Raw genomic sequence first — 26,945 nt, forward strand, 5'->3', positions numbered from 1 at the left:
TCCAGGTAATTCTGTTTTTGTTTTCCCTTTAAACAGTATACATTTCACATTCCCACTTCTCTTTAGTTCTGAAGAAGAGTCATCCGGACTCGAAAAGTTAACTCTGTCTTTCTCTCCACAGATGCCGTAAGACCTGCTGAGCTTTTCTAACAATTTTTGTTTTTGTTTCAGATTTCCAGCATCCACAGTATTTTGCTTTTATCAGAAGAGTCAATCATCGCTTTCCAAAGGGAATTTGACAAGCATCTGAACAGAAGAAATTTGCAGAGCCATGGGGAAAGGGCAGGGGATTGGGATTTTTGCAATTACAATTACTCTTGCAAGAGAGCCTGCACAGGCTCAATGGTCTGAAGGCCTCCTTCTGTGCCGCTAGCCTTCTATTATTGAGGCACTGATGGATATTTTGGAAGCTGGTGTGGGAGTTTGTGGTGTTGTGGATTATTTGGCAGGGCTATTGATGAAATTTGGAAGCTCACTGATGCATTTATAGGATTGTTGATGGTTTGTGTGGGTTTTTAATGGATGAAGTTTGTAAGTGCATTGCTGACTTCTCTGATCTCTTCTTGCTGCTCCGCCTCTGGGCCCCTCCCGGTCACGTGGCAAGCACCGTGGCCCCGCCCCTTGCTGTCAGATCGCGGCCAATTCTCGCGAGAGGCAGTTACTGGGCAGTGTAAGATGGCGGAGACCGAAATCGCTAGGAAAGCGGAGCGGTGCATGGCGGACGCGTTGGTGAAATTAGGTAAAGTTGCTCAGAGTGTAGCCGATGGCTCGGGATCGTCCCTATCTGAGCTGGCGGCGGGTATTGGTTGACCTGGATGTGGCGGAGTGGGCAACGGTTGTGCCTCAGGGCCTAGCCGGCAGGTCTTGGGCAAGATGCCCGGTCACTGATAACACTGGCACCGGCAGCAGCAGTTCAACAACCCGCTATGACTAACGGTAACACGGAGCAAACTAGCAGCTGCCTTGCTCAATCCCCAGTACAATCAGATCGAGCATAAGGGATTAAATGCCCTTGCTGGCGACCCCCGTGTCTGTCCTCCCCAGTAGCTTTGGGCTCTGGCTTGGCTGCGACCCCACCGTAATCGGCTGCTTTCGGTACCCCACCCCATCTGCCATTCTTCATGCTTGGTCCAGACATCAGGTGCTGGTTGGCCCGTTGACCTTGAAAGTCAGCACAGCTTGTGTTCCTGATTACTATCTGATGGCTTCTGTTAGGTGTGCTTGTGTGTGAATGTAAGGTGAGAATAGGATCAGAAGATATTATGGAATAAGCCAGTAACTGTGGAGAAAACAGATACGTTAACGTTTCAGATCAGTACCTGAAACAGTAACGTGCTGTGTTGCTCTGGCATTTTCTACTTCCTGATTCCTAACATCTGCAATATTTTACCCTTTTTTTATAAAGATATCAGACCTGACTCTGATGCCTTGACAGTTAAGTAAAGAAAGAAACAAAAATAGAAAATGCTGGAAAAACTCAACAGGTCTAACAGCATCTGTGGCGAGAAAGACAGAGTTAACGTTTCGAGTCCGTATGACTCTTCAGGTGCTCTGAAGTAGAATCATGCAGACTCTACATTAACTCTGTCTTTCTCTCCACAGATGCTGTTAGACCTGAGGATTTCCAGCAATTTCTTTTTTTGTTTCAGATTTCCAGCATCTGCAGTATTTTGCTTTTAAGTAAAGAAAATTTGGTTTGTATACCTTTTGTTCAAATTTCTTCACAGCCTCATCCTTCCTATTTCTACAACCTCCTCCAGCCTCACAGCCTCCTGAGAATCGTGTTCCTTTGACCTGACCTTTTGTCATCACCATTGGTTTTGCCCACTCTTGATGGCTGTGCCTTCAGCATTTTGGGCCTTAAGCCCTGGAATTCCCTCCAGTGATCTTTTCCCCTCCACTTCTCACTCCTTTAAGACATTGCTTAAAACCTACTTTTTTACCAAGTGTTTGGTTCACCAGGACTTGAGCACAAAAATCAAGGCTGACAGTAGTGGAGTGCTGAACTGTTGGAGGTGCAGTCTTTTTGATGAAACGTAAAAACTGAGACCCCATCTGCTCTCTTAGGTGGACTTAAAATATCCCCATTTTGAAGAGCAGGAGAGTCATCCTTATTCTCATGGTCAACCTTTATTCCTTAACCACATCTCAAAAACAATTACCTGATCATTACCACACTATTGGAAATTGTGGACGTTTGTGGAAATTGGCTGTTATGTTTCCTACATTACTAATGACTACACTTCAAAAGTACTTCATTGGCTGTAGAGCACTTTGGGACTTGCTGTGAAAGATGCAATATAAATGCATGAATTAGGGGATGTGCCTGATTTATCCCAATTTTGTTGATTTGGTTTTCATTTAAAAGATTATAAATGCAAGTTTTTTTTTTCTTGACCTGCCCCAATATCCCTGTTTTTAGCTCAGTCAGCTTTTGTCTGATTGCACTCTGAAATGCCTTGAAATGTTTTATTCAGGTGCCATATAAATGCAAGCTATTGCAATTATATAATGTCTTTTATGCGTTCAAGATGCCCCAAAGTACTTTATTGCTATGTAATTACTTTTGCAGCGTAATTGGTGTGAGTACATTTGCAAACACATCTGTTAATTTGTACTCCGCATGATCTATTTATTTTCTTCGTAGTTGGATTAATGCTGGTTAGGACACTTCTCATTGTGCCATGGGGTTCTCTTATGTCCACTTGAGGGGAGATGGATGGGATCTCGCTTTATTGTCTTATCTGGAAGACAATCTCTGTCAATGCTCCTTCTGTACTTCACTGAAGTAGTTTGGGCTTGTCCATGTTGAAATACCATGTGAATGGAACTGGTGTAGTCTGTTGATGTGCATGAATTGAAGCACATTGAATCTGTGACAGGAATGATTAGTGACTAGATATTGTGCATCTCCAAAGCACTGGAGACTTAGCAAAGACTAAACATCATTGCCTTTACCTAGTAAACCATCAGAATTGGGAGAGACCAAGGATTTGCACCTTTACCCACCAAACCCACAGGGGAAGAGTTAAAAAAGAAATCAATTTCTGTTGAATTTGAGTCTTGCTATGTAACAGTAAGGTACCAATTGTTCCTGTTGTTATACCTGATTTTACTATGAAAAGGCATTTGGAGTAAACTAGAAAAATTCTTAAGTCCAGGAATATGCCTCTTATCCAGTGCTTGTGCCTCTTGGATTCCTTCTTTGTTTGCAAATGCATTTTTGCTGCTGCCCCAGATCCAAGCTCTCATTACTTCTGTCTGCATTTAATTTCCTTTCTTGGGGTCATCTTTTCTGTTTCCTCCCCTTCCTGTCACCCAATCATGTCTACATTTTCTTCCCTCTTGATAACCATGTTGTCAGACTGCTTGTCTTAGATGAGCCACTATTACTTCCATTTGAACATTGGGAAGACCAAAACCATCATCTTAAGCACTTCATCACAAATTGTGTGCTTGCCGAGGATCCCATGCCCCTCCTTGGCCATGTCTCTGGTTGAATAATTTTAATTGTATAAATGAAGGTTAAGTGTATACAGATGGGCACTCATTGGATATAATTACATGTGCACAGCTGGTTCAATTCCGGCTCAAAGGAGCTTAGTCCTTTCATCAGCCCTGGTAAAGATGTTAATTTGCTAAATTTCCGTTGAAATTTTTGTTTTAGTTCAGTACCCCCTTTGGGGGTTGTTAATTAGTTAATTTGTTAATTTATTTATTTGATTATTGTTTGTTCAAAGAGTATAAAAAAACATTTTTTGATATTTGTGGTAGAGTTAGGAGCTATACATTTGTAATGTCTCACTTTGTGAATAAATCTAAAACAGAGTAAAGGTTGACTTCTGGCATCTCCTTCACCAACTGGCTGTAAGAAGTTTAACGAGCCAGACTGTTCACAACCTAGGTATCCTAGTTGATTCAACTGTATTTCTGCACCCATTTTTTACTGCATCACAAAAGGGGTCTCTTGTTACCTCTGTAACATCATTCACCTCTGCCCAGCCTCATGATTTCTGTTGCTGAAACCCTCGTTCATGCCTTAGCTACCTCCATACTGAACTTTGAACAGTCTCCTGGTTGGCCTATCTCCCATCCTGTGCAAACTTTAGCTCATCCAAAACTCTCTTCCCTCTGTATCCTATCCTGCACCAAATCATGATTATGCATTAACCCTGTCCTTGCTGACTGGCTTTGGTTCCCAGTGTTCCAAGGCTTCAAATAGAAAATTCATTCTTGTGTTTAAACCCCTTTAAGATTGTACCTATCGCTATCTGTATAGCCTCTCCAGCCAAACGCTCTACTCCAATGACTCTGGTCTCTTGTACGTTCCCCACTCTCTTGATTCCACTGTTGGTGGCCTTACCTTTAGCTGCCTAGCCCCTGCTTCGTGATGTTACTTCTGTAAACCTACTGCCTCTCCTCTTTCTTGTTTTATGACCCTCCTTAAAACACAACTCTTCAAGCAAACTTCTGGTCACCTCTCTAACCTCTTCGGCTTGTTTATTTATGAAGTCTTTTTCTGACGTTGTGGGAATTATATAAATGCAGGTTGTTGATATATTTCTATTTCTCGAAGTTCATAAATCATGCTAGGATGTTGGGGAAATACACCAGTTGCATCATGCAAACTGCTGAATGATTGTGTGTTGAGTGAACTTTGTACTTGACTTGCTATAATAATAAATCTATTGAGAAAACATGTTGATCTCTGGCATTGCACGTGAAGTAAAACTAACCACTGGGGGTGTGTTGGACAAGTATTTGTCATGGAATAAGGACATATTAGATCAGCTTGTTATCCATGAATCTCAGAATTTAGATTGTTTGACAAATGTAAAACCCAGGTTGTAAATGTAACAAGTTTCACTTTCTGCCAAATCTTTTAGACAAGACTCTTAAAGGAGTGAAAACTGACTGAAACAGTATTGGAAATAGAAAATATTACTCCATCTAACCATCTATCCCACCTACTTCCACCTATCTTTGCTTAGATGCTGCTCCATGGAGAGTAGAAAACAGCTAGGAGAATGAGAAGTGACCTCATTGAAACTTACAAAATTCAGGTTAGACGTAGATAGGATGTTTTCTCTGGCTGTTGTCTAGAGCCAGAAGAGGCAGTCTCGAAATAAGGAGTAAGCCATTTAAGACTTGAGATGAGGAGGAATTTCTTCACTGAATCTTTGGACTTCTCTATCCTAGAGAGCTGTTGAAGCTCAATGATTGAACACGTTCATGACCAAAATCGATAGATTTCTGGATACCAATGACAAGGGATGTGGGGATATTGCTGAAAAAAGAGATTTTTTTGTCAAAGCTTTTTCATCTTGCAGTATTTCTTCAGGGTAGTGTCCTAGGCCCAACCAAGCAATCTCACTGCCATTCTTCAAAAAAGTTGCCATTGGATCTTTTTACGTTTTTGTGGCTCAGTTGGTAGCGCGCTCACCTGATTCAGAAAGTTGTTGCTTCAAGCCCTAAAAATCTAAATCCAGGCAAACTCTCCAGTGCAGTACTGAGCGAGTGCTGCACTGTTGAAAGTGCTGTCTTTGAATGAGAGGTTAAAATTATGCCTCGTCTGCTTTCAGGCAGATGTAAAAGATCCCATGGCACCATCTCAGTGGAGTTATCCCTGATGTCATGACAAGTATTTAAGCCTCAATCAGTGTCATTACCACATAGCTGTTTGTAAGTGCTTTCTGTGTGCAAATTGGCAGTTGTGTTTCTGACATTACGAGAGTGACTACATTTCAAAAAGTACTTCATTGGCTGTAAAGCGCTGTGGGACATTCAAAAATTGGGAAAGGCACTGCATAAGTACATGTCCTTTTTTCATCTCAGCAGGTGCACAGGCCCTGATTTTAATGCCTGTTGTGAAAGGTGACATTTCCAACAATGAAGCATTATTTCAGCACTGTACTGAGCTAGGACTATAGATTACATGCTGAGATTCTGAAGCGGGGCTTGAACCCAGCACCTCTGACTTACAGATGAGAGGTGCTACCAACAGAGGCAATCTGACATTGGATTGACATTGAAAGATTGTGAAGCTACACTGGTGACCCAATGAGTGGACATTGTACCCTGTGTATTACTAAACCATATATAGATGAAGAGAAAATAATTAGAATCTCCAATATGGCATTCAGAAGGGAAGGATTGTGTGATGGATCTGATGGAATTCTTTTAAGAAAGCAAAGGATATAGTGGATGAGGGAAATACAGTAGATGTGGTATACATAGACTTTCAGAAAGGTACCAGACTTGATACTGGAGAAGATTAGTGGCTACGGAATTAATGGGAAGGCTGTAAATTGGATTGAAGTAATTAGAAGGTAGAAAACAAAACTATAATTAAAGTCACTTTCTCAATGATTGGAAATGGATAGCGGTGTCACACAGGATTCTGGTCAGTAGAGTTTACTGTTCATCAGTGATTTGGATTTAGGGTGGATTTAGTGCTTTTTCTGGAGTAACCCCCATTTTAATGCCTCAGATTTTGTATGATGCCAGGGAGGTTGTGAGGGTGGGGGAACTTCAGTTACTGAAGAGGGGAAGCTTGAGTTGTTGAGCAGGATGGGGAAGAGGAGTTGAGCTTGAAGAAGAGTCATATGGACTCAAAATGTTAACTCTGTCTTTCTCTCCACAGATGCTGTCAGACCTGAGTTTTTCCAGCATTTTTTGCTTTTGTTTCAGATTTCCAACATCCGCAGCATTTTGCCTTCATATTATATAAGGGGAGTTGAGCGTTGTGGGAATTGATGAAAAGACAGGTTTGTTTATTTTAAAAGAAACAAATACCTTCCTTTCACAGGCTTGTTTTGCAACAGCAGTCGGGCTCCAGAGAGCCTACATTAAGCCATGCCCACCATCAAAATAAAAGCGTGGATTTAAAGGGGCCTCACAGCTTTTGGCATTCAATTCAAGCTCCGTGGCAGCCATTGCTGCCTCAGAGCTCGTGACCCCCAAATCTCCTCTTGCCACAGTTTGGGGAGCCCTGGGCTGGAGAATATGTTGTCCAAAGTTTCAGATAATACTGGTATAAGAACTATAGCAAATCATTTTGAGAATTGCAGGAAGCTGAAAGTGGATGCTGAGAAGAATGGAGAAAAAAATTGGTGAGGAGGACATGAGGCTACAAAATGACGTATGTTAAGTGAATGGGCAAAGACCTGGCAAATGGAGTATAATGTGGGCAAATGTGGAATTGTCCATTTTGGCAGGAAGAATAATAAAGCATATTATCTAAATGATGAGAGATTGCAGAGCTCTGAGATTCAGAGAGAACTGGATGCCCTAGTGCATGAATCACAAGAGGCTAATATGCAGGTACAGCAAGTAATTAGGAAAGTTAATAGAATGTTATCATTTATTGAGAGGGTAATTGAATACAAAATTAGGGAGGTTATGCTTCAGTTGTACAGGGCACTGGTGAGTCCACACAAAGTATTGTGTACAATACTGGTCTCCTTATTTAAGGAAAGATGTAATTGCATTAGAAGCAGTACAGAGAAGGTTTACTAGACTAGTAACGTGGAATGGGCAGGTTGTCTTATGAGGAATGGTTGGACAGGTTAGGCTTGTATCCACTGCAACTTAGAAGAGTAAGAGGTGATTTGGTCAAAACCTTTAAGATCCTGAGGGGTCTTGACAGAGTGGATGTGGAGAAGATGTTTCCTCTTGTGGGAGACTATAGGACTAGGGGTCACAGTTTAAAAATAAGGGGTTGCTCATATAAGACAGATGAGAATTTTTTTCTCTGAAGATCGTGAGCCTTTGGAACTCTTCTTCCAAAAGGCACTGGAAGAAGTGTCTGAACGTTTATAAGGCAGAGGTAGATAGATTCTTGATAAGCAAGGGTTGAAAGGTTATCGTGGGTAGGCGGGAGGTTACAATCAGATCAGCCATGATCTTATTGAATGGCAGAGAAGGCTTGAAGGGCTGTGGCCTAATCCGGCTTTTAGTTCATATGTAATTCAATGTCAGTAATCTGATTTGGTTAAAAAAAAATGAATATACTTTGGAGGGGGAAAAGCTAGGCAATGTGGAAAAGGGGATTCAAGTGCATAAGGCATTAAACAGCACTCAAGTGGTTTAAGGCCATTAGAAAAGTTAGAATAGTGGGCTTTTGATAATTGGTCTAGAACATGTCAATGTGTAATGGTGAATCTATATAAAGCCTTAGTAACTATATAGTTACTGTGTACAGTTCTCAGTTTTACACTAAGGATGTAGGGGCAAATGAGATATTACATTGCAGATTAATGAGGAATGAAGGAAGACTTGAAAAATGGTGGCTGTTTTCTTTAGAGCAGAGGAGATTAAGGGGTAATTTGATAGCGGTGTTTAAAATCATGAAATGATGGGGCAGAGCAGATAGAAAAGTATGTATTTCTGGTGATTGAAGGGTCCGGAATGAAATGACATAGATTTAAAATTGAATGTAAGAGCTTTAGGATAGAAAGCAGGAAAAACTTTTACCTAACACCGGCTTGTGAGGCTGTGCAATGTACTTCGAGTGATTGAAGCAAGACCAACTGTTGAGGGTAGGCTAGATAGTTAGTTGAAGGAAAGGGGTTAAAGGGGTATAGGAGCAGTGCTGGCTCAAGGGATTGAGACTGCTTCATATGTGGAGGATAAATGGGAATATGAACTTGTTTAGCTGAACGAGCTGCTTCCATGTTGTAATTTCTATGTAGCAGGTTCACAGGCCTTTGAGCTACTTGGCTGATCTCAGTCAGGGACTACTCTTGCTTTCGGTGTCCCTAAGCTACAGCGGTATCAGTTAAAGCTTCCTAATATCTACCTTTGTGTGTTTGTTAGTGTGGACATCAGGCAGGGACTAGATTTGGTTCAGTATAATACCTCCAGTGTTGGATAGCCTATCGGTACTTAGTTTGATTCAAATGTGGATAATGACCACCTTGGTTAAACTATGGAAGGTACATGTGGAATAACCCCGGCAGGAAACCGCTTTCAGGAATGGAGGAGAGAAATTGGCACCAAGACTGTGAGACAATCGGTGGCAGCTGATAAATGTACTGTACTTAGATTTTCTTGCTTGAGTTCAGCTGTATGAATCTGCTGTGATGCAATGCTTTGACTTGCAAACAAAAATTATTAAATATTTGTAGAAAATAGTTGTTTTAAACCATGAAGGGAGGTAAAAACACCTTTCTTGTTCTAAAATCACATGAGCCAAATAATAGGGTGCGTGTTTATCAGAGTGAAGCTAAACCAAAATATTATACAGTACACCAGTAACAGCTCCTGCTAATTTTAAAGGGAGCTATTATGCTGGCATTAATGCTGTGTCAGCTTGTTGTTTTAGTTTCAAACTTTATTGGATGACATTTAGAAATGCAACTTATATTTAGTTAATTATGTTTGTCAAAGTGGTTTGCAGCTGGTACAAAAATAATCAGAGACTTGGAAACAGATTTCTTGGTCATGCGGTTATTGGGAGGTGATGTTGCAGCATGTAGTGTTAAAAATGTTTTAAATTAACTTCCCCCACTTCCCCTCACCTGAGGGTATTGACTCATGCTGGGATGCAATTCACAAGGTGCTAGCAGTCTTCCGGTGCCATCCACAGGATTGTTCATGTGTGAGCCAAGTATGAACAGTCCATGATTGAACTTGATCCTACCCTCGCCCAACACCCAGTATGGGTCATTGATAAGTAATTGGAAGCAAGAGTTTTAAGTGATTCTCCTTTCCCTCAAGGATAATTATAGCCTGCTCTGGGCCTCTCTTGGTGTCTTTGCTGAAATCAGTTAACTGCACCAACTGGAAGCCAAGCTTGGGATCTTCTGGTTTGTATGGTTGAGTACAATGACCTAGTTTTCACCAGGCTTATTTAGTCTATCAGTAATAATAAACTTCAGATAAAACTATACATTTTTTTTAATGTGGTTCTGCACTTTTGTGTGTGATAATTTATCATCTCAAATTGCTCGCACGTGTACTTTGCCCTAACTCAGAAGTACTGTCTCCTTACACAGCTAATTCTGGAAGAATGAAATATATAATTACAGTTTACTGCTAGGTAGTACTTTTTAGTTCACATAGACACAGTAATCTTTATTTCTGATGGCTTAACAGTGACCCTGGTAGATGGTGCGCTTGTGTAGATGAAACGATTGGGTTCAAAATTATGACCTTTGTTGCTGAGTAGCCTGTTGTTTATTAACATGCAACAATAACGCCACGTGGATGAAGCAATAGAGGGCATTTGGTGCCTGTGGCACTGTGCCCAACAGTTAATACTCTTAGGGAAGAAAGAGTGAAAAAGCAGCAGAAAGACAGTTGTGAAGCTGTGGTTGGTGAGGATTCTCTCAACAGATTTCATTGTTGCAAAATTGTTGCAATGAAATTCCTTAGTCTTTCACAGCTTGGTATAACACTTCACTACACCAGTTTACTGTGCTTTATGTTTTGGAACCATGTGTAGGAAAATGTCCTAACTTTATTTTCCTTAAATCCTTGAAACCAAATATTTTGATAGTGTCTATTGTCTGGATTCAAAATATAGCTCTTCTTGTTACAGTAAGTGAAGTGACTTGTGTTTCTTCAAGCCCTATGTATCACTTACCTGCAATGTAAAGGTAAAAAACAAATTTGCTCCTCCTGGAGTGAGACCTTAAACACATTCAATGACCTCGCACTGCTTGCTGGGAAATAGAATTCCACAGACTAACAACCCTCAGAGAAAAAAAATTCTCCTCCTCTTCATCTTAGATGGGAGACCCCTTATTTTTAAATTGTACCCCCGATTCTTTCCTCTCCCGTAAGGAGAAACATCCTTTCAGCATTCACCCTGTCGAGTTCCGTCAGTATTTTGTATGTTTCAATAAGATCACCTCTCATTCTTCTAAACTCCAATGGATACAGTCCCACCCTTTCCTCACAAGACAATCCCTTCATCCCAGGAATCAGCTGAGTAAATCTTCTCTGCACTTTTAATGCAATTATATCCTTTCTTAAATAAGGAAACCAAAACTGTACACATTACTCCAGATGTGGTCACCAATGCCTTGTACAACTGTAGCAAAACTTCACTACTTTTATATTTTATTCCCCTTGTAATAAACAACAAAATCCCATTTGCCTTCCTAGTCACTTGCTGTACGTGCATAATAACTTTTTGTGAATCATGTACCAGGACACCCAGATCCCTCTGTACTGCAGAGATCTGCAATCTCTCTCTATTTAAATAATGTTTTCTATTTTTCCTGCCATGGTGGACAAGTTCACAATTTCCAACATTATATTTCATCTGCCAATTTTTTGCCCACTCACTTAACCTGTCTATATCCCTTTGCAGAGTCCTAATGTACTCATCACAACTTAATCTCCTATCTATCTTTATATCATCAGCAAATTTAGCAACCATATGTTCGGTCCTTTCATCCAAGTCATTTATATAGATCATTGGGAGGCACGTGTATATATGATAATGAGAAAGTTCTTCACTGTTAATATTGTACTCCATTATTCAAGCACTAGTGCATAATTCCATTCAGCATTTATCTCTCTTCCACCCCACTCCCTCAGAGGGGAGTATTTTGTAGCTCCACATTGTTAAATATATTTTGCTCTTTTTCTTGCGTAAGATCACATGCCCTACTTTCAGCTCCCACCAAAGCTGCTCTATATGTTGGCTTGCCACAATTGTTGATAATGCTCTAAGATGGCTGGAATTATATATCGAGTCTGCGATGTGCTAAGTTAAGAATTGTCGCCTTGGCATCAAAAGAATGTGGGTTTGCACACCATAAATTGGATTTTGTCTCTGGCAATCAAAATTGCCACCCTTGTGTTGTGCTGAGAGAATGTTTTGTTGTTGGAACTGTCGTCCTGAGTTATGTGTACTACTTTGGTGCCAAGTGGGACTGAATACCAAACTCATTTTACTTAATCCCATTTGTTGTTTAAATCTATTCATCAATGTAACCAGGTGATTTCCTGGAAAATCATTTGGCCACATGTTCTGCATGACATTTTTAATTCAGCCCATTGTCTTTCTTAAAAAAGTAACTTCTAATAAACTACTTGTGAATTCTAGCTAAGTAAAATAATTTTTTTTTACTATTTAATAGTAGTTAACTGTTACCTGTTGGCAATTTGGCTCTGCTGTGGAGGCAGTAGAAAAAGAAGTCTTAGAATTGATGCTGTCACTCTGTGCATGTCATGAAGTGAGAATGGATGTAATTTTGACACTCTAATCTGAGTAATGTTGAGGGCGTGGTCTGTGGCATCTCCCTGGAAGTGAGGCGGAAGATCAGAAGGCAGCCATGCCAGGGTAGTTCCTGGTCTCAGGCTAATTACAGATGGCACTGCCAGCCTGGGCATGAAGAAAGACACATCAGGCAGAGGAAATTTTGTGGGGACTAGGGAGAGAAAGGGAAGAAAATACATTTTGTCTGAAACTAGTCAGTAATGTTTGTGTGATCTCATAGCCTGGATAGGTCATTGCACTTCTCATAATTTTATGCAGATGGCATTTACAAATCAAGAAATAAATATGAAAACAAGGCCAATAAAAACAAAAAACTGCGGATGCTGGAAATCCAAAACAAAAACAGAATTACCTGGAAAAACTCAGCAGGTCTGGTAGCATCGGTGGAGAAGAAAAGAGTTGACGTTTCGAGTCCTCATGACCCTTCAACAGAACTGAGTGAATATTAGGAGAGGGGTGAAATATAAGCTGGTTTAAGGTGTGGGGGGTGGGGGTGTGGTTGTAGGGACAAGCAAGCAGTGATAGGAGCAGATAATCAAAAGATGTCACAGACAGAAGAACAAAGAGGTGTTGAAGGTGGTGATATCTAAACGAATGTGCTAATTAAGAATGGATGGTAGGGCACTCAAGGTACAGCTCTAGTGGGGGTGGGGTGGAAAGACTGACAGGGCATAAAAGATATAGATTTAAAAATAATGGAAATAGGTGGGAAAAGAAAAATCTATATAAATTATTGGAAAAAACAAAAGGAAGGGGGAAGAAACGGAAAGGGGGTGGGGATGGAGGAGGGAGTTCAAGATCTAAAGTTGTTGATTCAGTATTCAGTCCGGAAGGCTGTAAAGTGCCTAGTCGGAAGATGAGGTGCTGTTCCTCCAGTTTGCATTGGGCTTCACTGGAACAATGCAGCAAGCCAAGGACAGACATGTGGGCAAGAGAGCAGGGTGGAGTGTTAAAATGGCAAGCGACAGGGAGGTTTGGGTCATTCTTGCGGACAGACCACAGGTGTTTTGCAAAGCGGTCGCCCAGTTTACATTTGGTCTCTCCAATGTAGAGGAGACTGCATTGGGAGCAACGAATGCAGTAGACTGCGTTAGGAGAAATGCAAGTGAAATGCTGCTTCACTTGAAAGAAGTGTTTGGGCCCTTGGACGGTGAGGAGAGAGGAAGTGAAGAGGCAGGTGTTGCATCTTTTGCGTGGGCATGGGGAGGTGCCATAGGTGGGGGCTGAGGAGTAGGGGGTGATGGAGGAGTGGACCAGGGTGTCCCGGAGGGAACAATCCCTATGGAATGCCGCCGGGGTGGTGAAGGGAAGATGTGTTTGGTGGTGGCATCGTGCTGGAGTTGGCGGAAATGGCGGAGGATGATCCTTTGAATGCAAGGCTGGTGGAGTGATAACAAGGCTGTCTGTTTGCAGTTGCTAAAACTCTATTAGCTAAATTACCATTTCAAATTGCTACAACAAAGGCAGATGCAGCATGACAATGTACTCTATATCTGTATGGCTGAATATAAAAGGACTTCTGAATTAATTTTAGCATGATTACCTTTATTAAACCATTAACCTTTCTATTCAGAGAAATCATTTTTTCATTTTTGAAGAGATCAGTAAAATCTTGTCTACTTTACAACATTTGAAGCTCCATGTAGAAAACAAATTTGCTTTTAAGGTTGTATTCTTTACTGTTAAGATCCTAAATTGGAGCACTCAAATTGATATTAAAATACCTTAATTAAGCACACTGTTGGTTTGAAGCTGCAAGCTCAAATTCAGTCTGGGGATGGATAATGAAGGCCACCTCTTACTGAAGGGTTATAAAGGTCACACTTTAAATGAGTTTTGGCATCCTCCATCTAGTCCCAATAGAATCTGATCCACTGCATCAACTACCATTAGTGCACTTCATAAATAATACAGATATTGTGGGAGCGCTTAACGGCATATTAATGTTTTGGAGCACAATAAGACTTCTGTTCCATTCTGAAACCACTTTTACATTTAAGTCTATTGGCCAAGCTAATTGCTCGTGTACTATTTAATTTAATGTGATACTTGTTTCCATCAATCAGTATCAAATTATAAAAACAATTTAAATCCCAAGAGCCATCTGGCAACTTTGTGCAGTGAAATGGGTCAAAAGTTTCCGTGACTGCCAGGTCATTAGATTTGGGCTTCAGCGGTATTCTACAAGCGGGGCTGAATTATTTGGGCTGCACACTGCTCGTGGTACTGAGGTAGCATAATGGTCAGCATGTTCATTTTATACCCCGTGCCTGAAGATGTGAGTACAGAGGCAGACTGATAATTTAAGTATACCAGCTGTGATGTTAGTCAATATTAATTAATTTGGCATTGTTTTCAGGGAAATGTATGTCAAAATCTCAAAATTTAGAAGGAAACAGCTAGATCGGATATTGTAGGTAATTTTGAGCGTGCCATAGCCTGCAGGAAGGCCAATCTTCAGAAAGAAAGAAATAGGATTAATTATGTAAATAAAACTCACCAATGTTAGCAAAAATGGAGTGAAAGGAGAGTAAGAGAGTGCTTATCTCAAACATGTTGCTGATCACTTTATTACTGACCCAGTTTCCTTGTTGACTTGGTAGCTGTGGTAGTATCTGGTACATTTTTCTGAAGCTGAAATTTTTACTATACTTGACAAGAGTTTACTTTGAAAAGTTAACTTACCAAGACCAATAAAATTGAGGTCCAAATCCATCCATACTATATGCTTAGTTTAAAATCATATCGTAAAGGAATGGAGATTTATTGGAGTTAACACTTTCATAAACCCTTTGACTTAGTGGTTGAAAATTCTTCATGCTCTATTTAACATGCTAGTTAATGTGCTTACAGCAAACTCTGGGGTTAATGACTGTTAAACAAGTGAACAAAAGAATCTATTGTAGAAATCCTAATTCTTTCGCTTGTTCATGCCCTCCCTCACTCTCTCTCTTTGTCTCTCTCTCTCTCTTCCTAACTCTCTCACTGTTCCTGTCCCTTATTCCTATTGCCATCTTCTGTCTTTGTCTCTTCCATCCTCCGTTGTTCCCCACCCCACTTTTGGTCACCAGCCTCTCCTTTTTTGCTCCCCTTTCTCTCCTGTACTAGGTTGTTTCTTTATCTCTAACCTTACTGCACAATTACTTCTCTGCTGCTCCTTCCAAGCTTGCTGTCAATCATTCTTTCTCCCATCTGCCTTCACTGGATCATTGCCGTCTCCTCTTGCCGCCGCCCCCCCACCCCCCAACACACACACACACACACACACACACACACACACACACACACACTCAATTTGCTCTTGTTCTGGTCTGTTCCTTTCTGCCTTGCTCTGTGCTGGTCCTCTTCCTTGCCCTGCTCTAGCTGTTGCCCCTTACTTTAGGTGATCTCTTTCTCATTACCCCAAGCCCCCCTCAACCCTGCATCCTGCACTTTGCGTGCTCCCCCCCCCCCCCCCCCCCCCCCCCCCCCCAAAAAAAAAACACACACCCACCCACACACACACCCGGCAAGCTGTCAGTTGCTTTCAGTTCTCACTTTTATTCATGGAGGCTCTTCATTACCCCTTCTTACATTAGCTTGTTCTATCTCAGTCTGTCCTAAGCTGTCAATTTTTGTTTGATATTGCTCCAATAGAGACCCATATGATGTTTTATTATACTAAAGGTGCTATATAAATCCAAGTTGATGTTTAGCAGTATGTTCGTGCTGGCCATTAGATCTCTCCCAATAACTCTCGCACACAATTGCTCTTGTTTTGTTGAAGAGTCATACGGACTTGAAACGTTAACTGTGTTCCTCTCTGCAGATGCTGCCAGACCTGCTGAGTTTTTCCAGGTATTTTTATTTTTATTTTTGCTCTTGTTCTGTGTGTGTGTGTGCCTGTTTCCATTTACACTTCTCTCTTCCCCATCCCCCCCACCACAAACAACTAGGATTTATTTAGGAAAATGGGTGGGAGCTGATGGGGGATTAACTTTGGTAGTATATATCCAATTTCTACTGGGTCTGGGACCCACAGAACAAAATAGACAATGCTTGCTAAGTCTGTTGATGTACATATGTTTCATATTATAATAAAAACAGAAAATGCTGGAAAAATACTCAGCAGATCTGGCAGCATCTGTGGAGAGATAAACAGAGTTAACGTTTCTAGCCCATATGAGTCTTTAGAGCTGATTTTTAAAATTTCAAGTTTCCAGGATTCGCAGTGTTACAGATGGTAAAATGTCCTACATCCTAAAATGGGTGAATGTTTTATGTTCTACTTGGTTATAAAATTCCACAGAAATGCAATTTAACTAGACAAAAAAATTGAACTTAACATAGCATTGTTCAGTCATTTGAGATATGTGCTTTTGATCTATAAATCTCGAATTGAAGTATAGAATGTGAACTATTAAGGGAGTTTGTTAGTTTCAGGTAAAGTAATGTCTTAAAGTGCCCCTTCAGTTTAGTCATTATTTAAAATAGTCTAGGCTTTTCCCCTAATTTTTAAGGGAAGCGCTTTGGTGAACTATTCTTAAACCTTGCTTAACCTTCCTCCATGTCAGATGTTCTGTGGGGAAGTGCTAAGTTGGGACTACTGGTTTCTTAACGTTTTATTTGTACTGAAATTCTGACCAATTTTCATACCCCATTTGTATCTCGGTATGCCGAGCAGCCACCTTCCCTGGGATTGCTAGAGAAACCCTTGTTTAGCTAGATACATGACCATAAAATGATGATTGGAGTCTACTCTTCAGTTACTCATTGCTGCTGGTCTTTGAAGCTTGCTTTATACTTTTGCTTTTGAATCTTTTCATGTTCTCAAATTATTTCAAACCATTCCAGCATCTGCACCATACTGAAAAGCATCAAGTGGGATACTTGAAAATTTAGATCTTATTTCCAAACAACATGTGGCTACATATTTAGGGAAATTGTTTAAGTGATCAAAGTGTTCAGTAGTTAAATTATTTGTATTGCTTCTCATGTATGTATTTCTTTCATGACACAAAATACTGTTGGCATTCTAAACAAAACACAATTCTTGGTATTTTTTTTGCCAAATTAGCCTTATTGTGTAACTGTGAGGGAGTTTGACTTGGGAACAAGATCACAGTAAAGTCAACTGTAGGGCAGTTATATTTTATAATTATATTTTACTCATGTGGGCAGTGTTTAAGGGAATATGTTGCTGTGTAATGGAAATTGAGCATGTAAGAGTTGGAACCTGGCTGACATATAAATATTAGAGCTGTTACTGAGATTAGTCTGTGTGACCCTGTATGTTAGGTTTTTAATATTAATGGTGAAAATAGAAACAGGCTTTGCTACTGCATTTCCACAGTTCCTGAAGGATAATTCTGCGATCAATCGTCTGAAGCATTCTGGTGTCTAAAATAATTCTCCTTATGTGGGGTTACCTAGAAATAAAAGCATAGGTGTTTTGGATGTTGGGGGAGAGGGAGTTTTATTTTTTTTCCACATTATCAGTGTCTGACAGCATTAATGCTAAATGTTACAGATGATAAAATGTCCTACGTCCAAAAATGGGTGAATCTTCAGCCTAATTTTATTTATTTATTTTTGTAGCCCTGATTGCTCATTCCTCTTTCACCACTTGCAAGCCTGAGCTGCCATTTATTATCATGAGGAGAACCATTTTAGAATGTAACCTATTTAATTAACCACCATTGAGGTTAGTTTGTCAGTGAGTAGTCTGAATTGGAGACTTGCACAGGAACTTACAATCAGTCATGCCCTACAGTTGATTTTCCCTTTTCCAGGTAGAGTTTGGTACTGATTACTTCAGTACTGGCTCAGAAAGTAGTTTTGTAATGATTAATTATAATTTTACTCTCCAAGTGCTTCAGTTGACCTAATATTGATCTCTCTAAGACTGCTTCAGAAGACATAAATAAAGTGACATATATTTCCCCTTTTTTTCAGTGTTATTCAGGTACCTTCTAGGACATTTACATGACCATCTTAGTTTTTGTTTCATACTTTCTCTCAGTGGAGACAGCAAGCCGTGTCAAATCTCAGTTTCCCAGAAATATAAGCTTATTTGTTAGACTGCTGTTTGATCAAACAGCAATCATGGACATGCTTGAATTATCTATGGAGTACAGGGTAGCCACTTGTGGGTTGCAAAGACTGTTATGATTAAGGAGGAATTGCTGATATTTCCCACTTGATCAATAGTCTTATGCGATTTCCTCAATTCATGGAAAGCTTCCTTTTGATTCATTGATCTTGTTTACTTGAAACATTCTTTGTTGCACAAGTCCTGATTTTACTTTTTCAAGTGCCTGTTGTTTGCGACTTGTGATAGACTGTCCAGTTTGACTGAATACCAGTATGCCGCCATGCATGGGATGTTACTGATGTTTGGGGTAGGGTATACTTATTGATGGGCTGCTGGTCATAATGTTGTGCTTATCCTGTAGCATTTAGTGTGGCAGGGGGCTGCTGCAGATCCTGATGAAGTTGTGGAAAGGATTAACAAGTGGTAGTGCAGTTGATGTTGTGTATATGGACTTTCCAAAGGTGTTTGATAAATATAACTAACAATAGATGCCAGTGAGATTACAAGGGCAGTGGTAGCGTGCATAAGAAATGAGCTGAGCGACAGAAAGCAGAGAATTTTTTTCAGACGAGAGCGAAGTGTGCACTGGTTTCTGCTGAGGTTGATGTGGGGATCACTGCTCTTTTTGATGTGTATTAATGACTGGACTTGGGTATACAGGGCAGAATTTCAATGTTTGCAAACGGTGCAAAATTCGGAAATTTAGTGAGCAGTGAGGATAGTAGAAAACTGCAGGAGGACCGAGTCAGACTGGTGAAATGGGTGGATGAAATTGAATGCATTTTTCAATAAAGAGAAGGGGAGTCCTCCCCGGTTTCCTAGCCAGTATTTATCCCTCATCCAACATAACTAAAAACAGATGAATTGGTCATTATTCCATTGCTGTTTATGGAAGCTTGCTGTGCACCAGTTGGCTACCATGTTTCTCACAGCAGTGATTGCACTTGAAAAGTACTTCATTGGCTGCAAAATGCTTTGGGACGTCCTCTGGTCATGAAAGCCCCGATATAAAAAATGCAAGTCTATTTTAATTGGGTAGTTTCTCTGCACTATTTTATACAATATTTTCAACCCTGTTGTAAATGTACTCTTTAGTTCCACCTTAGAAATCAAATGGGCCATTCCTCACTCACTGTACTTGTTAATAGTGGCCTTCAGCCGATTGCATGCAGGTATTCCTGCTACTAAAAGCACTGAAGAAGTATAATTTTGTGGCTAAGGCTAGAGTTTGGCTCCGTGGTCACATCTGAGACAAAGTTTAAGATTCCAAGCACCCCACAAAAACACAGTCCTATATATTTAACAAGATTTTCTTCCTAAACACTGAAGCCTCTGAAATGTCTCATTTTGGTCCTTTCTGATTATCTTTGAGTTCTATCTTTCTTGCCTACTAGCCTTTTATCTGTGCTGTATATTTTGTAGAGTTGTATGTTAGGATCCACTATCGTCGTGTGAAGCCCACTACCTCTCATCTAATCAGTCTCAAACTCTGTTCAGAACTAATTAATAAGTTTAGAACTTATTAATTTGATTATTGGTCATTGGAGCGGTAATGCAACATATAAGTTTGTTTTGTCCTTGGCAATGGTTGCCAGTAACTTCCCCACCACTGATGTTAGGCTGTAGTTTCCTGTTATCCTTCTCCCCATTCTTGGATAATGGTATAACATTAACAGCTTTGCAGTCTTGCCACAGCACTCCTATATCCAATGAAGACTGAAAGATTGTGACCAAAACTTCTGCTATTTAGTGCTGAGTCCATAAATATTGAATTATTCTGGTTTGATAATTCCTGATATGTTTCACAAAATAAATGCTGATTTTAAGATATTAAATTCTATTGCTAATTTAATGCCCAAATTGTGGTTAAAAAAGTCTGCTCATGATAGTGTAAGTTGATTTGAATACTGATTATAAAGTTTCTGTTCTAAGGCCCTTCTGTGGCAGAGTTTTGTGATATCCTGGAACCTTTCAGTCTACCATGTTCCATTTATCCTGGGCTTGCATATATGTTTTAATGTGTTTTTCTGTGTTAAAGATTAAACAAAGCCACATCCTTGAATCTAGTATAGATGTACATTGCCTTTTCTTTTAGAACATTTGAGGTGCAGTTCTATATGATTAACACTCCAACACGTAAATGGCTTTGCAATCCAAACGTGAACAATACATAAATTAGCCGACTGCAGCATTTACTGACTGCATGCCTGGGTTGCTTTTCTCCTGATTAAATAATTCCTTGTACAAAGCTTATATTTGTTAAGTTCACAAACTTTCTGTCACAGTTTAAATACTTAGAGTGAAAGTCAGTTTCCAACAGAGAAGAGATTTTTTTCTTTTAAAAAGACAAAAATGTGTTGCAAAATGCAGACTTGACCTCTTTATAAAGTCCCTTCTTGTGGGCCCCAGCCCTAGGGTTAAGGGCAACAAAAAAAAGACCTTAATGCATCTCTGTCTGGGAGACAGGTGGTGTGCAGCAGAGATGAAGGTTAAAGGTCGAAATGGTTCCCTATTTTGTACATTCTTGTTGATGGTTAACGTGTACTAGTTAGGTATAATTTCTGTGCGCGGTATTTTAGGAAATTGTTAATTGTAGTGGGCTTTGAGGTTCAAAAATGCTTGGAACAAAACAAGTTCTCAAATTCTTGCTGATCTAATGGCCAAAATCTTCAGTGCAAGATTAAATTGGCTTGTTTGTAACTGCAACCTTACTGAAGATTAACTTTAAAGCTATTAATTAAATTTATTAGCAAGTTGAAAATTCATAGAGTCACAGACAATTACAGCACAGGAGACCATTCAGCCCTTTGTGCTCTTGCTGGCTCTTTGAAAGATCAGGCATGCTTAGTCCCACATACCCTTTTTGTTTGTAACCCTATAAGTTCCTCATCCTCAAGTAACTCCCACTTTTAAAATTATTTATGGAATCCGGTTCCACCACCATTTCAGGTAAAGCATTTCAGATCCCCACAGCTGAATGAGGAACAATTCTCCTGGTCTCCCCCCTAGATCTGTTATCGATGAATTTGAATCTGTGACCTCTCGTTATTGACCCAGTCACCAGGGAGAATAATTTTCTCTGTCTACACTATCAAAATCTCTCATCTTGAAAATCTCTTGCATCACCTCTTAACCTTCTCTGTTCCAATGAGAGCTGTCCCAACTTCTCTAACTGCTGCTCAACTGAAGTCCCTCATCCCTGGTAATAAAACACCTCTGCATCCTTTCTAAGTGCTTTACATCTTTTCCTGAAGTGTTGTGCACAGAATTGTCCACAATAGCTGCAACCTAACCAGTGATTTCTAAAGTTCCAGTGTAATCTCTTTGTTTTTAAATTCCATTCCTCTATTTATAAACCCAATAAAGCCATATGCTTTTTGAATCACATTATTAATTGGCTCTGCCACCTTTTAAGTATTTGTATGTATTGACTTTAAGGACACTCTGCTCATCTACATTTTTCAAAATAATGCCATTTATAGTTATAGTATTTTCATATTAGTCTACCCAAAATGCAACACCTCACCCGTCTCTGCATTGAGCTCAAGCTTATACACATTTCACCATCCTCTCTGTATCATCCTGAAACCTATAAGCTGTCCTTATCACTATCTACTACTTTGCCAAGTTTTGTATCATCTGCAAATTTTACAATGCTGCACCCAAGTCTGAATCGTTTATATAAAAGTGCAAAAAGCAAGGGATCCAAAACTGACCCCTGGGGAACACCACCACCTTCTAGTCTGAAAAACATTCATCCACCACTACCCTTTGCTGATTCAATTTTGTATCCATACCCCCACTTTCTCTTTAATTCCACAGGATTCCATCTTCTTATGTGGCACTTTGTCCAATACCAACTGAAAGTCCAAATATATAACATCTACTGAACTAGATTGATTAAAGAATTCAACAAAATTAGACATGTGTTGCCTTTAACAAATCTATGCTGGTTCCTCTTGATTGACTCAAGCCTTTCCAAATATAGGTTTGTTTTGTCCTTGGCAATGGTTGCCAGTAACTTCCCCACCACTGATGTTAGGCTGTAGTTTCCTGTTATCCTTCTCCCCATTCTTGGATAATGGTATAACATTAACAGCTTTGCAGTTTTGCCACAGCACTCCTATATCCAGTGAAGATTGAAAGATTGTGACCAACACTTCTGCTATTTAGTGCTGAGTCCATAAATATTGAGTTATTCTGGTTTGATAATTCCTGATATGTTTCATAAAATAAATGCTGATTTTAAGATATGAAATTCTATTGCTAATTTAATGCCCAAATTGTGGTTAAAAAAGTCTGCTCATGATAGTGTAAGTTGACAGCCTGATGTTAGATTGTTGCATGAACATTTCATTTTCCAATTCCTTTTAGGTAGTAACTGACTTGTTTAGAAAACTAATTTCTATGCTTTTTGTCCCATCCTCCAACATGATGTACCACATTTTTTTCTCCAAAATTGCCCCCCCCCCCCAAAAAAAAGGCACCAACTCCCTGGTGGGTTACAGTATCTCACCAAAGCGCACAATACTCATGTGTGACATCACAGCTAGTTCTCGGTTGTCCATCAGTGTCCACGTGCAATTCCTGCAGGTATCACTCTATCGGGAGTGGAAAGCTCCACTCCCTTTCTCAGTGGTATTGCCCTGGATCAACAAAGGATTGAATCTGAGACCTCCTAGTTTGTAAGTCTCAGCTACATCCCTGATAAGCTCATCAAGCCATCAGGGAGCACTCGATATAAAAATACAAAAACTGTAAACTTTTTTTGGAGCGGGTAGGTCTGCTCTTAAAGCCTTTGACATGGAGCTAATTAGCACTGAGTTGAAGTGTGTTCATTTATTAGTTTGAGTTAGGAGGTACCTGTCTTTCTTTATACAATCAATCTGTTAAGACTAATAATGCCAGACAAGCTGAAATTCACAGTTGTGCAGGCGGATGTTTTTTCCCCTGCAGTAGTTCCTGCAATTTGTTGAACACCATGACTTGACTCCAAGTTATAATTGTGTTAGTTGCCCCTAAGGAAGATTCTCTTTCAAGATGAAAAGCCAAAACTTACTTAACACCTCCTCCTCCCCCACCCTGATGATTTTTGAGGCCAGTGAGAGGAGAGGCCTATAGACCAGCCCAGTATTGACTGGGTCTTTGCTAGGTTATTTACAAAAAGCTACAAAATGGACAAAAATAATTCTTTGATCCGCGGGTGTACAGAAATGTTAAATGCTGCAAAGCCACTGATCCAAACAGTTTATAAGACTGGTACACTTTAGCTTGTGGCTTTTGATGGTTAAATTTCAAGCTTTTTTTAAAAGAAAATTTATTTACTTTTCAGGTGTTGGCTTTGGCTTAGGCATTGTATTCTCTGTCGTCGTTTTTAAGCGTAAGTATTGCAGTTCACTATTGTTGAGTGTGTATGGCACAGTAAATAAGTGAGTGTCATAACTGCAGGAAGCAAAATCTGGGAGGAGGTAAGCGGGAGGATGGGGGTCATTCCCCAGGCTGATGTAGAGTGCTTCCCAATAGGTGAGTCATAGCAACATTGTGGGAGGTGCTGCCGTTATAGCCCAGAAAAATCAAAGCTATGATTTGACATATTCAGGAAAATTAACACCCTTGCTCCTCTGATAACTCTGTTAAATATATCCACCATTTAAGTAATTGAGCCATACAGAGCTGCAGCCCAGGTGCAATCTTTGGTCTATACTGAGTTAGTGACTCTCCAGGGTAGTGGTAGGTGTGTCAGCACACTAGAGGGCAAAACTCCCCCAGAGTTGTACCTCCTGAACATTTCTGGCAAGCTAATACTGGGTGATATAAGGACCAGGCTGGGCTGCATTGCCCCTTCCACCTCCTTCCTGCCATGATTGAATAGTGTACTGACACTCATTGCCCAAATGCACCTGAGAAGAATAGTCATGGTGCTCATTGTCAGACTGTGGCTGTGGAATTGTAACCTAGCACGGTTATGTGGCTACAGAAGAGAGGGGAAAAGAGTAGATTTGGAATGCACTGCCTGATAGGATACTGGATACAAATTCAGTAGTTGCCTTCAAAGAGGAATTTGATAAATACTCAAAGGAGAAAAGCTTGCAGGGATATGGGGAAAGTGTCAGGGGGTGTGGGACTAACTGTATTGCTCTTTGAAAGAGGCAGCACCGACTTGACGGGCTGTACTATTCTGTCATTCTATTAAACAGAAAAGCAAATGAGTCTATTTTAGAGCTTTATTAAATAAATTGAAAAATGTATTTAATGATTTCCTGGCTTCAGGTATTTACATTGAGCCTAATGTTATGTTTTTTCTGTGTGTAGGGCGTGTTTGGCCTATTACATTTGGTGCAGGAATGGGTATAGGAATGGCCTATGCTAACTGCCAGAATGATTTCCAGTCCCCGTATCTTATGTATGGAAAATTCGTCAAAGTGAGTACAGATACTGTATTTTAACTGAGATTTTGATCGGTATTACAGGACAGATGATATGGGAGAATCAAACAACCTCTGAGTTGTCCTTCAGCATTTGTTGAACCCTTGCAAGGAGAGTTTGTGCTGTCATATGTAAGCAAACTAGAATTATGGTCAAAGGAGACTTGACCTACTAGTCCATTGCATCTCTGCCAAACTCTTGTCATCAAATCTATTGGGTATGGTTTGATCAGCATGGAGGGCCACAGCTTCAGATTGTAAGGAAGACAGTTCACAATCCCAACTGTGTGCAAGTCTATTCTGTACTGGATGCTGTAGACACAAGTGAGGTCAGTGGATGGGCATTCTTGCTCCATTGGCTGTGACTTGCCTACAACTTTTCAGTGACTGTTATTGCAGTTCCTGTTTCTGTCATTGACCCGTTCCTCTGTTTTGGCACAAGGATGCTTGCCAAGTTAACTCGAAGTATATGTGGATTCTCCTTTTCTTGAACACATGTTTCCTCCATTTCCCTTGAATTTCAGGTTTGCAAAATATTTATGACCTTTACTGGCCTTGCAAATTGTAGCTGTAGAACATCTAAACACAGAACCAGGCTTTCTAGACCTCACTGTCCGACAGGAAAGATGTATTTAACTATCAGGAAGGTAGAAGCGAATCTACTCACCCTTGCCTGATATTTGTGCAGCAAGGGTTGCTGAATAGTGATCCAAAATTCTCTTTGCCCAACCTAGACCAAAGGGCAGTGAGGTCACATTCATGTAAAACATTGCTTGTGTAGTTGAATCTTAATAAAATACTTAGTTTAGCAAAATACCAGGGTTTCCCTGAGAAAGCTTCAGCAAATGTCAAGTGATAGTCATTTTACAAGTTTTCTAATGGAGGCTAGTTAAACCTTTCACTAAATGGTTATATGAAATTGATTCATTTTTAAAATGGTGAGCTCTGTTACAATGTCTGTGTTTACAATTTTTAAAAAATTAAATAGTTGAATTGTTTTATTCTCAAATCAGTTATTTGGATCACATGTGTTTTTATCCAAAATAAAGGGGGTTGGGGTAGAGGGATAGATGTTCATGTTGGTTGTCAATTATGATCCTCCTGCTACAAATTACAATATCAGGTGAGGATGAGGTTGGTCTCAATGTGATGTCTTCTGTAGATAAGTATTCTGTCAACACTATGAAGAATGACCCCTTATGAGATTCAAAAGGGTAGTCAGGGCCCATGAAACTGACTCCAGTGAGGAGCTTTCTGGACAGGGCAAGGTAATAAAACTCAAGATTAGCTGTAAATGCAGTATACCCCTTTGTTTAGCTTGGTTGTAAATCACTGAACTTGGAATGAACCAGAAATACTGAAATTCACCTGCTATAGGTTCATCCCACTAGAACAGAAATATCATTGAAATTGTAATTCATGCATAGAAATGGCACTGTAAGTTGTGCTGTGCGTGTATTACGTTTCAGCTAAATTTGAGTTTCTTTCATATATATGACATGATTGCATTTTAAATGAAATTAGGCTTGTATGGTCAAAATCAAACTGGGAATGATTTACACAGCCAGGAGAAGAGTGTCTGTCTTCTCCTCTCACATTCAGCTGCTTTTGTGAAAACTTTCCCCCTGCAATCCCCACCCTTGTGCCTCCTCTCAGCTCTTTTTATCTCTGCTTTACACATACAGAATTTCTCCAACTGAGGAAATGAAGCTGATTTGTTCTTCAGCCTCTGCCAGAGGTGAGAACAAAATTAATTGTCTTAAAGCTGTAGATCAATTGCATATGGAATTCTCTCCCCAAATCCTTTTTCCTTGCCACTTCCTTCCAAAGCTCTTTGACTGTGCCTCTGAAGGTCCTTCTCCGTACCTTCTTTTGTGCCCTCATCTCTGTGTTTATGTCCACCTTTTTCTGTTACTAGTTAAACATGCCCGTTTTTTCTTTGTGAGGAACGCAGATAATGTAATTTTCTGTGCCTCTTTATTTGTGGTAAAATATTATTGCTGTTTCTTAATTCTGCCAAATTAAATTCTATACTAATTTTGTGAATTATTATTTTTTTCACAGGACCAGTCGCCTTAGGATTTGCTTACTATACAGTACCAGTTTCCCGTGGATCAATTCTGCCTGTGTGCATGTAACAGCGATTCTGATTGCTGTGCTGTATTTAATTTCACTTCTCAAGCTTCTATATTAAAATCGTCATTAATAAAAA

The 26,945-nt window shown here is 40.0% G+C and overlaps 1 protein-coding gene across 2 annotated transcripts; it reads left to right on the forward strand.

Annotated features, from left to right (window-relative positions):
- The first annotated feature begins 619 nt into the window (after positions 1-619).
- micos10 (mitochondrial contact site and cristae organizing system subunit 10) lies at positions 620-26,945 on the forward strand. 2 transcript variants are annotated; one of them, XM_041205826.1, is made up of 5 exons: positions 620-739; positions 23,641-23,688; positions 24,621-24,730; positions 26,419-26,471; positions 26,798-26,945. In XM_041205826.1, the coding sequence occupies exons 1-4, from the start codon at positions 676-678 to the stop codon at positions 26,431-26,433; spliced, it is 237 nt and encodes a 78-aa protein (XP_041061760.1). In that variant the 5' UTR covers positions 620-675; the 3' UTR covers positions 26,434-26,471; positions 26,798-26,945. The 2 variants fall into 2 exon arrangements, with proteins under 2 accessions (XP_041061760.1, XP_041061761.1); XM_041205827.1 differs by lacking the exon at positions 26,419-26,471.

Source organism: Carcharodon carcharias, chromosome 15, assembly GCF_017639515.1.
Source record: "Carcharodon carcharias isolate sCarCar2 chromosome 15, sCarCar2.pri, whole genome shotgun sequence".
NCBI lineage: Eukaryota > Metazoa > Chordata > Chondrichthyes > Lamniformes > Lamnidae > Carcharodon > Carcharodon carcharias.

Excerpts from the sequence above, each read along its gene's own strand:
- micos10 (XM_041205826.1), top strand. The coding sequence starts at position 676 with ATGGCGGAGACCGAAATCGCTAGGAAAGCGGAGCGGTGCATGGCGGAC. Across the intron at positions 740-23,640 it reads GGACGCGTTGGTGAAATTAG|GTGTTGGCTTTGGCTTAGGC; the intron begins GTAAAGTTGCTC and ends TTTACTTTTCAG. Across the intron at positions 23,689-24,620 it reads CTCTGTCGTCGTTTTTAAGC|GGCGTGTTTGGCCTATTACA; the intron begins GTAAGTATTGCA and ends TTCTGTGTGTAG.